The 11,803-nt window shown below is 48.5% G+C and overlaps 1 protein-coding gene across 1 annotated transcript in view; it reads right to left on the reverse strand.

Moving 5' to 3' along the window:
• vangl1 (VANGL planar cell polarity protein 1) overlaps positions 1-581 on the reverse strand; it is a gene marked incomplete at both ends in the record, with an annotated part of 17,147 nt that extends 16,566 nt beyond the window's left edge. The window contains one exon of the mRNA XM_084443693.1: positions 511-581. Coding sequence (XP_084299819.1) covers positions 511-581 — 71 coding nt within the window. The remainder of the gene's footprint in view (positions 1-510) is intronic.
• Between the last annotated feature and the right edge of the window lie 11,222 nt (positions 582-11,803).

An 11,803-nucleotide genomic window follows, 5' to 3' on the forward strand; every position in this document is an offset into this window, starting at 1 on the left:
GGACATGAATATACCATTAGATGAGCAGAGAAGAGAATTACTCTCATTTACTGAACAAGCAGCAGCCTATCCGTCAAATAGGTTAGAGGCAGTCAGCTGTGACGACCCTAATCCACACCCTTTCTCTCTCTCTCTCTCCCCCTCTCTCTTTCTCAATCTCTCTCACTCACTCTCTCTCTCTCTTAGTTTATTGCCTGTATTTGCTTTCCTACAGCCGACAGCATGCATGGCTTAAACCCCAAACACACACACGCACGTGCACACACGCACATGCGCGCACACACACACACACACACACACACACACACAAACAGACACACACACACACGCGAGTCAGTCCATAGGAGGGCAGCAGCAGAAGCATCAGCCCTTCTTCACGGCGCCCCACTGGCTGTGTTTGTCTGCCGTTTGGTCTTCTATTGACCTGCTTTAGCTATACTGACTGTGTTTCATGCCAATAGACCATATTTAAGTGTGAATGTGAGGAGGTGGGGGGGGCTGGGGTCTTACCCGTGTCTGTTGGACCTGCTGGAGCGGCTAGAGTGATAGGAGTACCCGGAGTGGGTGGACTCTGTGTCCATGCCAACGCAGTTGGGGCCCAGCGATTGGCTGGGATTCGGAGGAGAGTCTCAATGTGTAGTAGAGAGGGGGGTAGGAGGAAGGGGGGGGGGGGGTGTATGCCAGTCTGACCCCAGGGGGAGGAGAGCAGGATGAGGAAGAGGAGGAAGAGGCTAGAGACTCTCTCAGGGGAGAGACGTCAGGAGTGTATGATGACAAAAACCCCAGAGAGCTGTCTTAATGGACACATTGACCTGAGAGAGAGAGAGAGAGACAGTAAGTAAGTACAGTTTGTTTAATATAGCACCTCTCATAGAAACAGTCACAAAGTGCTTCACAAAATTAAAAACAGAGAAAACATCAGATACAAATACAAGTGTAGGAGCTGAATTTGTTTGTTTGTGTTTAATGTTTTGTCCAGTGTCGCCCCCTACAGGTGAAGATGCCTGCCACTGATAAATTGGGGTGCACTGCGCATGATGGGAAAAGGCGGGTGTGGCGATACCGTCATTGACCTCAGCCACAGCCCGGAGCCCATTCAGAGAATCTAATTTGTTTGTTTAATTTATTTTTGTAAATAAATCCCAATTTAACTGTAAGCAACAGTTTGGACTTGGATTTCTTTTTGGGATTAGGATGGCTGCGAGTCAGACAAGTACACCTGCCTCCATGGAAATGGAAAAACAATATAGAGTGATTTTTGCCATTACAATACGTCAATGACGTCGCTTTGAACTACAATGGATTAACTTTGGAATAGAGAATTGTCTTGGAATGAACAAGCGCGCTTATTGAGACAAGGAAACGCGCAACGCAAAGAACAAGGAAACTTCTTAAGTGGTATGTTGTTCTTCAAAAGACAAACCTTTTTGAAATTATTGGATATGTTCTTTGAGTACTACTGAAACGAATTCCAAGTTAAGTTTGAGCTCACCTTTGCTGTTCATTATTATTCCATTTCGCTTTGACTCGACCAAATGCTGCCAAACAATTGAGAGTGGTCTGTGAGCGGCCTAGTGAGGCAGCTTAAAGGAACGGTGTTTGGTGATTCTATACTGATTGAACAAGGACGAATTCCATTCTTGGGTGTTTATGCGACATTTGCTTGGTGGAAAACATGGAAGGAAATAAGGACAATCAAACGAAAGAGGTTGATTTGCATGAGGAAAAAATACCTGATGATCAAACTGAGGAGGTCAAAGAGCCTAACGCTCAAAATAATATAAAAGTTGTTGAAAAACGACAAGTGAAACTAACAGAAAAGGCATTGCTTTCGAAAATAAGGGATTTGGAGCAAGCACGAAAATCTAAACTAAACAAAGCTGCCAGCTTAAAAAGCACAATTCAAAGGTTGATTGAATCCAGTGATGATTCTGAAATAGAGGGTAACTTCAACAAATATGAATTATTAATTTTCGATGCAAAGAAGACGCATAATGCTCTGCTTGAGTTGTTACCTACTGAAGAAGGGGAAAAACATGAGATCTGGTTCAAAGCAAAACTACTGGGTGTCAATGAATTTTCCCACAACGTCAAAGAAATATTAAGATTTAAGTGTGCACGGGATGGCACTACTGGAAAAGGTGAAGATGACGATGAAATAAAACCATCTGACAGTGCATCAAATGTCACAATTAAAAGTCGCTCCAGTTTAAGGTCAATAAGATCAAAGGCCTCAATTGAGGCTGCGTGTGTACAAGCTGAAGCCAAGAGGGCCGCGCTCCTGGCGCACGCAGAAGCTCTAAAAGGAAAGCAGGTATTGGAGGAACAGGCGGAAAGGTTGCCCAGACAAATGGAGCAAATTAACCTTGAGGGTGAAATTAAAGCTGCAGATGCCGAACTAGAGGTTTTACGAGCGTTCTCTGATGGAGATGGAATGAGCTCATATTTGAAAAGGCACAGATCAAGAGAAACAAGTGTAATATCTGAGCCACAGGAGTCAATGTCATCAAAGGTTGTGGGCCCTGGTGCAAAGCCCCAAAAATGCACACCACCAGTGGATAACAAATGCTTGCCCGACACCAGAGCCAAGCCCGACACAAAGGTTGCAAGTATCGCAAGGACTAACAATGTTGCAAGCACAAATGACAACTCCCCACTACAGATTCTACAAAAGCAAAATGAAATATCTGGATTGCTCATAGAACAACAAAAGGCAAGCCAACTTCCACCAAGAGAAATACCTGTCTTTGAAGGTGATCCTTTGAAATTCAAGATTTTCATGCAAGCTTTCAAACACTGTTGAAGAGAAATGCACAACCAAAAGGGGATTGCATGTACTTCCTGGAAAGGTACACCAGGGGGCGTCCAAGAGACCTGGTGCAAAGTTGCTTACATATGGATGCAGAAAGAGGCTTTGAAGCGGCCAAATCCCTCCTACAAGAGCATTTTGGCAATGAAACCAAGATCACTGCAGCATATATGGAAAAGTTCAGCCAATGGCCTGCTGTTAAGGCGGAGAATGTTACCTTGCTCCAGGATTATGCTTTATTCCTGCGTGGATGCAACAATGCAATGGCTGATTTGCCAGACATGAAAGAACTTGATATGTCTGCTAATCTTAAAGTTGTGATTTCAAAACTTCCTTTCAAATTGAGGGAACGATTCAGAACTGTGGCGTGTGGCATTCGTGAAAACCAAAAACGCAAACCAAACTTCAGTGATGTTGTTCAATTTGTGGAACGTCAATACAAGCTCTTGTCTGATCCCATTTTTGGGGATATCCTTGCCACTGAAAGAGGAGCACCTATCAAAAGAGATGTGCCCATTTGGAGAGATGTGCCCAGAAAGGATGCACATGTAACAAACCCAAAGCCAAAAAAAGAGAACTTTGCCACTAATGTCTGTGCTGTTAACAAACCACACAACAAGGAGACAAAGCAAACCAAACAGAGTGAGACAATGAGCAACAGTAATTGTTTATTTTGTTCACAAGGTCACCATCTTAAGGAATGTGAACAGTTCACCAAAACCCAACACCGTGAAAAGGTCAACTTCTTAAAGGAAAAGGGAGTGTGTTTTGGATGTCTCAGAACTGGGCATTTAAGCAAGAATTGCGAAAAGCGCATGATCTGTGACAAATGCAACATGAATCATCCAACGGCATTACACATTCACTTCAAGACCAAGGTGGACAAGGCAGTGAATACCAGTGAACCTGGATTAACTTTAAACAGCGTGCTCGTGTCAGCTCAAGCCTTTGGAAGCCAAACAGGGGCCGGTAGCCATGGAATGCTCCCGATTCTTCCAGTTCAGGTCAAAGCAAGAAAGGGCAACAAAGTGATTCAGACCTATGCATTTTTGGACAGTGGGTCGACTTCTACCTTCTGCTCTGAAGCACTGATGCGACGGCTGAACCTGACTGGGAAAAGATCAAAGATTTGCTTGTTAACAATGAGCCCAAAGACATCAGTGTCAACACACATTGTGAGTGAACTTGAAATATCTAGCCTTAAGGGAGAAAGGTACTACGCACTTCCCAATGTTTACACCCAAAAAACCATACCAGTGACTACAGCGAGCATCATCAAGTCTGAAACCCTCAAGAAGTGGTCCTACCTTGATCACGTTGACGTCCCTGAAATCCAGGCTGAAGTAGAGTTGTTAATAGGTACAAATGCTTCAAAATGGCTGGAGCCATGGGAAGTGGTGAACAGTCAAGGTGAGGGACCCTTTGCCATTAAAACCCTATTGGGGTGGGTCGTGAGTGTCATAAGTGAGGATGGAAAAAGTGATGTTAATAATGATGGCTATCATGTTGCCAATATGAACAGAATATCTGTTGAGTCACTGGAGCTGCTATTGGAGAAGCAGTATGAACATGATTTCAGCGAAAAGGCTGCTGAGGACAAGGAAGAAATGTCAAGAGAAGAGATGAAATTCATTGACATTATGGAGCAGTCTGTGAAGTTACAAGAAGGACATTACAGTCTAAAGCTGCCATTTAGGAACCAAAAGGTAAAAATGCCTAACAACCGTTGTGTTGCTCAACAGCGCCTCACAGGAATAAGAAAAAAAATGGAAAGAGATGAAAAGTTTCATCAAGAGTACACAGCATTTCTGGAGGATGTCATTAAAAGGGGCTTTGCTGAGATTGTCCCTGAGGATGAAAGGCGTGATGGTGAAGACAATGTGTTCTACATTTCACATCATGGGGTTTACCACCCACGCAAAGGCAAGTTGAGGGTCGTTTTTGACTGTGGAGCTAAATTCAAAGGAACGTCCCTGAATGATGAGCTTATTCAGGGTCCAAACCTCACAAGTTCCTTAATAGGAGTGCTCCTGAGATTCAGACAAGAACCCGTTGCATTTCATCTTCATCTTCATCCGCTTATCCAGGGTCGGGTCGCGGAGGCAGCAGCTCCAGCAGGGGGCCCCAGACATCCCTTTCCCTAGCAGCATCAACCAGCTCTGCCTGGGGAATCTTTAGCCGCTCACAGGCCAGTGCGGAGATGTAGTCCCGCCACCTAGTCCTGGGTCTACCCCGCGGCCTCCTCCCAGCCGGACACGCCTGGAACACCTCCCTAGGGAGGCGCCCAGGAGGCATCCTCACTAGATGCCCGAACCACCTCAACTGGCTCCTTTCGACGCAAAGGAGCAGCGGCTCTACTCCGAGTCTCTCCCGGATGACTGAACTTCTCACCCGATCTCTCAGGGAGACCCCAGCCACCCTCCGGAGAAAACTCATTTCGGCCGCTTGTATCCGTGATCTCGTTCTTTCGGTCATGACCCATCCTTCATGACCATAGGTGAGGGTGGGGACGAAGATAGACCGGTAGATCGAGAGCTTTGCCTTTTGGCTCAGCTCTCTTTTCGTCACAACAGTGCGGTATAGCGACTGCAGAACCGCACCAGCTGCTCCGATTCTCCGGCCAAACTCCCTCTCCATGGTTCCCTCACTCGTGAACAAGACCCCCAGATACTTGAACTCCTTCACTTGGGGTAAGGACTCATTTCCTACTCGGAGCGGACAGGCCACCGGTTTCCTGCTGAGAACCATGGCCTCAGATTTAGAAGTGCTTATTCTCATCCCAGCCGCTTCACACTCAGTTGCGAACCTATCCAGAGAGTGCTGGAGGTCGCAGGCAGCTGATGCCATCAGGACCACATCATCTGCAAAAAGCAGTGACGTGATCCCCAGCTCACCGAACTGCAAACCCACCTCCCCCCGGCTACGCCTCGATATCCTGTCCATGAAAATCACAAACAGGATTGGTGACAAAGCGCAGCCCTGGCGGAGGCCAACACCCACCGGAAAGGCAGACGACTTACTGCCGAGGACCCGGACACAGCTCTCGCTCTGGGTGTACAGGGATTGGATGGCCCTAAGTAGGGACCCCCTCACCCCATACTCCCGCATAACCCTCCACAAGACCTCTCGGGGGACCCGGTCGTAAGCCTTCTCCAAGTCCACAAAACACATGTAGACAGGTTGGGCAAACTCCCAAGCCCCCTCCAAGATCCTTGCGAGAGTGAAGAGCTGGTCGGTAGTTCCACGACCAGGACGAAATCCGCATTGTTCCTCTTCGATCTGAGGTTCGACTATCGGCCGGACCCTCCTTTCCAGCACCTTGGAGTAAACTTTCCCTGGGAGGCTGAGTAATGTGATGCCTCTATAATTCGCACACACCCTCTGGTCCCCTTTTTTGAATATTGGGACCACCACCCCAGTCTGCCACTCCTTCGGCACTGACCCAGACTTCCACGCAATGTTACAGAGGCGTGTCAACCAAGACAGCCCCTCTACACCCAGCGCCTTCAGCATTTCTGGACGGATCTCATCAGTCCCTGGGGCTCTGCCACTGTGGAGTTGGTTGACTACCTCAGTGACCTCCTCCAAGGACATTGACGACCCCCCATCATCTTCCGGCTCTGCCTCGATCGTAGAGGGTGGATTAGTCGGGTTCAGGAGTTCCTTAAAGTGCTCCTTCCAACGCTCAACAACCTCCTCAGTTGAGGTCAGCAGTGTCCCCTCCTTGCTCAATACAGCTTGGATGGTCCCCCGCTTTCCCTTCCTGAGGTGTCTGATGGTCTTCCAGAAACACTTTGGTGCCGACCAAAAGTCCTTCTCCATGGTTTCTCCGAACTCCTCCCACACCCGCTGCTTTGCCTTGGTCACGGCCGAAGCCGCAGCCCTCCGGGCCAGTCGATACCCTGCAACTGTTTCTGGGGTCTCCCGGGCTAACATAACCCGGAAGGCCTCCTTCTTCAGTCGGACGGCTTCCCTCACCACCGCTGTCCACCACGGTGTCCGAGGGTTACCGCCCCTTGAGGTACCTATGGCCCTCAGGCCACAGCTCCCAGCCGCAGCTTCAGCAATGGAGGGTTTGAACACCGACCACTCATGCTCGATGTCCCCAACCTCCACAGGGATGCCTGAGAAGCTCCGCCGGAGGTGGCAATTGAAATCTCTCCAGACAGGCTCTTCCTCCAGACGTTCCCAGTTCACCCTCACTACACGCTTGGGTTTTCCAGGTCTGTCCAGAAGTTTCCCCCGCCATCGAAACCAGAAGTCCAACAACAAAACACCACTCGGGTTCAGATCGTGGTGGCCATGCCTCCCAATCACGCTCCTCCAAGTTTCTCCATCATTGCCTACGTGTGCATTGAAGTCCCCCAGTAGGACACTGGAGTCCCCTGCAGGAGCCCCCAAAAGGACTCCACTCAGGGTCTGCAGGAAGGCTGAGTACTCTGAACTGCTGTTCGGTGCATAAGCACAAACCACAGTCAGAGTCCCCCCCCCCACAGTCCTAAGGCGCAGGGAGGCGACCCTCTCGTCCACTGGGGTGAACTCCAGCACAGAGGCGCTCAGCTGGGGGCTAGCTAGTATAGCCACACCTGCCTTACGCCTCATACCATGAGCAACTCCGGAGAAGAACAGGGTCCAACCCCTATCCAGGAGTTTGGTTCCGGCGCCGGTGCTGTGCGTGGAGGTTAGCCCCACCAGGTGTAATTGGTATCGCTCCACCTCCCTCACAAACTCCGGCTCCTTCCTCCCCAGCGAGGTCACGTTCCATGTCCCCAGAGCCAGCCTTTGCCGCCCGGGTCCGGTCCGTCGGTGTCCCCCGCCTTCACCGCCACCTAGTTGGCAGCGCACCCGACCCCGACAATTCCTCCCGCGGGTGGTGGGTCCACGGGACGATGGAGGAGGAGATGGTGCTTCCACGTTGCTTATTCGGGCTGGGCCCGGCCGGGCTCCGTGGTAAGCCCGGCCACCAGGCGCTCGCATGCGGGCCCTCCGTCTGGGCCTGGCTCCAGACGAGGGCCCCGGGCTTCCTCCGGGCCGGGTCTCTCTTCCTTTAGGTTGTTTTGTCATCAGGGTTTTTGCCTGCAACCCCAGGTAGGGGGGCTAGGGGGTACTACCACTTGCCCAAGGTGGACCCCCAGACTAGTGGAGGGAAGGAGGCGTCTTACTTCTCCATTCTAGTTTTGCAACTAGCCACTGCCGCACCCCGTTGCATTTATGTCTGATATTAAGTCCATGTTTTATCAAGTCCAAGTAGCCAAAGAACACAGAGACTTTCTCCGTTTCTTATGGTGGACCGATGGAGATTTGACTAAAGAGGCTGTTGAATACAGGATGACTGTGCACCTATTTGGAGCAGTGTCGTCTCCCAGCTGTGCATCCTATGCTTTAAGGAGGACTGCGGATGACCACCAGGACATCTTCGTGGAGGAAGTGGTTGACATTGTGCACAGGAATTTCTACGTGGATGACTGCTTGAAAAGTTCACCTTCTGTGGAAAAGGCAGTACAGACTGTGAAAGACCTTACTGACCTTTGCCAGAAAGGAGGATTTCATCTCACCCAGTGGGTCAGCAACTGTCGTGAGGTCCTCCAAACCATTCCTGAGCAAGAACACTCAAAAAATGTGAGTGCACTCAATCTGGACAGAGACCACCTCCCAATGGAGAGAGCCTTGGGCCTCCAATGGTGTATGGAAAGTGACACCTTCAACTTCCGTTTGGACTGTAAGGAAAGGAGGCCAACAAGACGAGGGATTCTATCAGTCGTCAGCTCAGTGTATGATCCCTTGGGATACATTGCAGCAGTAACGCTTCCAGCCAAGAACATCTTACAAGAGCTGTGCAGACAAAATTGTAGATGGGATGAAGAAATTCGGCAAAATTTACAGCAAAAATGGATCAATTGGTTGACTGACCTGAAAGGGCTTTCAAAATTTTACGTGAGCAGGTGCTTGAAGCCGCATGACTTTGGACCACCTGTCCACGCCCAGTTGCACCACTTTGCCGATGCCTCGGAGGTAGGCTACGGCACAGTGACATACCTAAGGATACAGAATGAAGTGGAGGATGTGCACGTTTCTTTCCTTCTTAGAAAATCCAGAGTCATACCACTAAAACCTGTAACCATTCCTCGTTTAGAGCTTACCGCTGCCGTCTTGGCTGTTTGGGTGGACAAAATGGTAAAGGCGGAGCTACAGCTTCAGCTTGAAGAGTCCTGTTTTTGGACAGACAGCAGCACAGTCCTGAAGTACATCAACAACGAGAACAAGAGGTTCAAAACATTTGTGGCCAACAGAATAGCTGCAATAAGGAAAATGACAGACCCAGCCCAATGGAGGTACATCCACACCTCACAAAATCCTGCAGATGACGCGTCCAGAGGATTGACCGTTCACAAGCTTCTGAACAACAAGACATGGTTAAGAGGTCCAGAATTCTTGTGGGAAACAAAGGGGACATGGATGCACTGCGAGATTGAATCCACGCTGGACGAAGACGATCCAGAGGTCAAAAGAGATCCACAGGTCAAAAAGGAGATCTCTGCGCATGCAATCAGTGTACAGAACAGCAGCGTAACAAGGCAGCTCATCATGTACTACTCTGATTGGAAAAGACTGAAAACTGCAGTAGCATGGATGTTGAGATTAAGAAAGACTCTGTTGGAATTGAGTCAAAAAAGGAAACAACTGATGTTGGCTGCCCCTGCAGATCTCAATCAGATCAACCAAGAGATGGTGAAAGCCAGAGGCCCAAAGGGACAAGTGCTGTCAAGAAGTGAAAGTGCTATTATACAGTTCTGCCAAAAGGAAAGATTTAACAGTGAAATGTGTGCACTGCTGTCTGGAAAACCTGTGAAGAGAAGTAGTGCGATCTACAAGCTGGACCCTATTCTGGAGAAAGGATTTCTGAGAGTGGGTGGAAGGCTATCCAGGACTGCTATGCCAGAAGAGAGCAAACGCCCAATCATCCTAGCAAAGGATCAACACATCTCCATGTTAATTCTGAGACACATTCATGAACAGCTGAGGCATGGCGGGAGAAACTCCATCCTTTCCAAGCTGAGAGAAAAGTATTGGATCACCCACGCCAATTCAGCTGCAAGAAAGATCCTATCAAAGTGCGTGTTTTGCAGGTGTCACAAAGGAAAGCTGTGTGATCAAAAGATGGCTGACCTACCAAAAGAAAGAACAACTCCTGACTTACCTCCATTTACCCATGTCGGGGTAGATTACTTTGGGCCTATTGAGATAAAGCAGGGACGGTCCTATGTGAAGCGTTACGGAGTCATCTTTTCATGTATGACAAGTAGAGCAGTTCGTTTAGAAGTGGCTCACTCCTTGGACACAAGCTCTTGTATCAGTGCCATCCGTCGGTTCATGTGCCGTAGAGGACCAGTGTCTACCTTCCGCTCTGACAATGGCACAAACTTCAAAGGAGCAGAAAAGGAGCTGAAAACAGCTATTGCAGAACTGAACAATGGGAAGATTGAGAAATAATTTATGCATGAAGACATTAAGTGGAGTTTCAACCCACCAGCAGCCTCACACCACGGCGGTGCTTGGGAAAGCATGATCAGGCTGGTCAGAAAGGTGCTAGTATCCGTTCTACAGCAGCAAGTCTTGACAGATGAAGCATTGGTCACTGTCTTATGTGAAGCTGAAGCAATATTGAACGATCGACCCATCACAAAGCTCTCAGAGGATCCGAACGACCTAGAACCCTTGACTCCAAATCATCTTCTCACACTGAAAAGGAAGCCGATTTTGCCCCCAGGTCTGTTTGATCAAAAGGACCAGTATGCAAAAAGAAGATGGAAACAGGCACAGTATATTGCAGATTTATTCTGGAAAAGATGGTCAAAAGAATATCTGGCAGGATTACAAGAACGACAGAAGTGGAATGACACAAAGCGTAATCTTGCAATAGGAGACATTGTTTTAATCGCGGATGCGACTGCCCCACGAAACTCCTGGGGCCTCATTTATCATTGAGGTACGCCTTCTTTTACACGGTCTTTTTCGCGATTTCAGGCGTACGCCATTTGCCCCCCCCACATTGCGATTTATCAAGCCGAAAGGGCGGAAATTTAGTCGCCTTTCTCCGCGCTTTTGTACGACACCTCTCAAGTTGTCGTACCGATTTACACGGTGTTCTACGCCCTCTTTGAACACAGGGGGAACTGGCGACGCAGGTGGTGCGTCGGTGAATTACTATGTTTGACGGAGAGAATAAGAGCGACAGTTCATGAACGCACAAACATGTAGGCTAATAGCCCAATTCAGCACAAACATATATCGCAATGCAAGATTAGACGTGTCCTCTAACCGGCTCATTCATGGTCCGATATGGATTTGTTCCCCAAACGGAACCTATGCGCTGTCCCAAACCTTTCCGCGCTATATGTCACACACCTAATGCAGGCACTCCATCAAACGGCAATAATTGACCAATTAGATTGTCATTAATATGTGATCATGTGGACCTGTTTGCTCTTTGGTAAGCATATAAATGACAGTCCTCCTGTGCGTAATGCGAGCCTAAATGAATCCGGCGCTACTCGGCCTACTGGCCGAGATAGAACTCCAAAGAGGTGACGGCGATGGCGACTGCACCCACATAAGGGCACCATCAGTGAATGAATACGTCTATGTGAATCGCTAAAATGTGCACACTAGAAATACCCAAATCATATGTGACATGCTCATCACAAGTGTAGTGGCACGGTGGCCTGGCTCCACGCATGACTCATTCATCCTGGCGCACAGCAGGGTAGGGGCTAGACTGGAGGCAGGCGCTGCGCGTGACGGCTGGCTTGTTGGTGTGTCCATAGCCAAGATACATATTCTTTGTCTTATTTACTTTTAATCTTTATTAGCATTTTCCATCCATACAACGACAATACAATAAAACATAAAAACCTACAATAACAGCTTATGGGTACATCCATCCATGCAGCTTTTTTTTCTTACTCAAATATGACAATTTTAATATTAGTGGTA

Source organism: Borostomias antarcticus, assembly GCF_949987555.1.
Source record: "Borostomias antarcticus genome assembly, chromosome: 9".
NCBI classification, from domain to species: Eukaryota; Metazoa; Chordata; class Actinopteri; order Stomiiformes; family Stomiidae; genus Borostomias; species Borostomias antarcticus.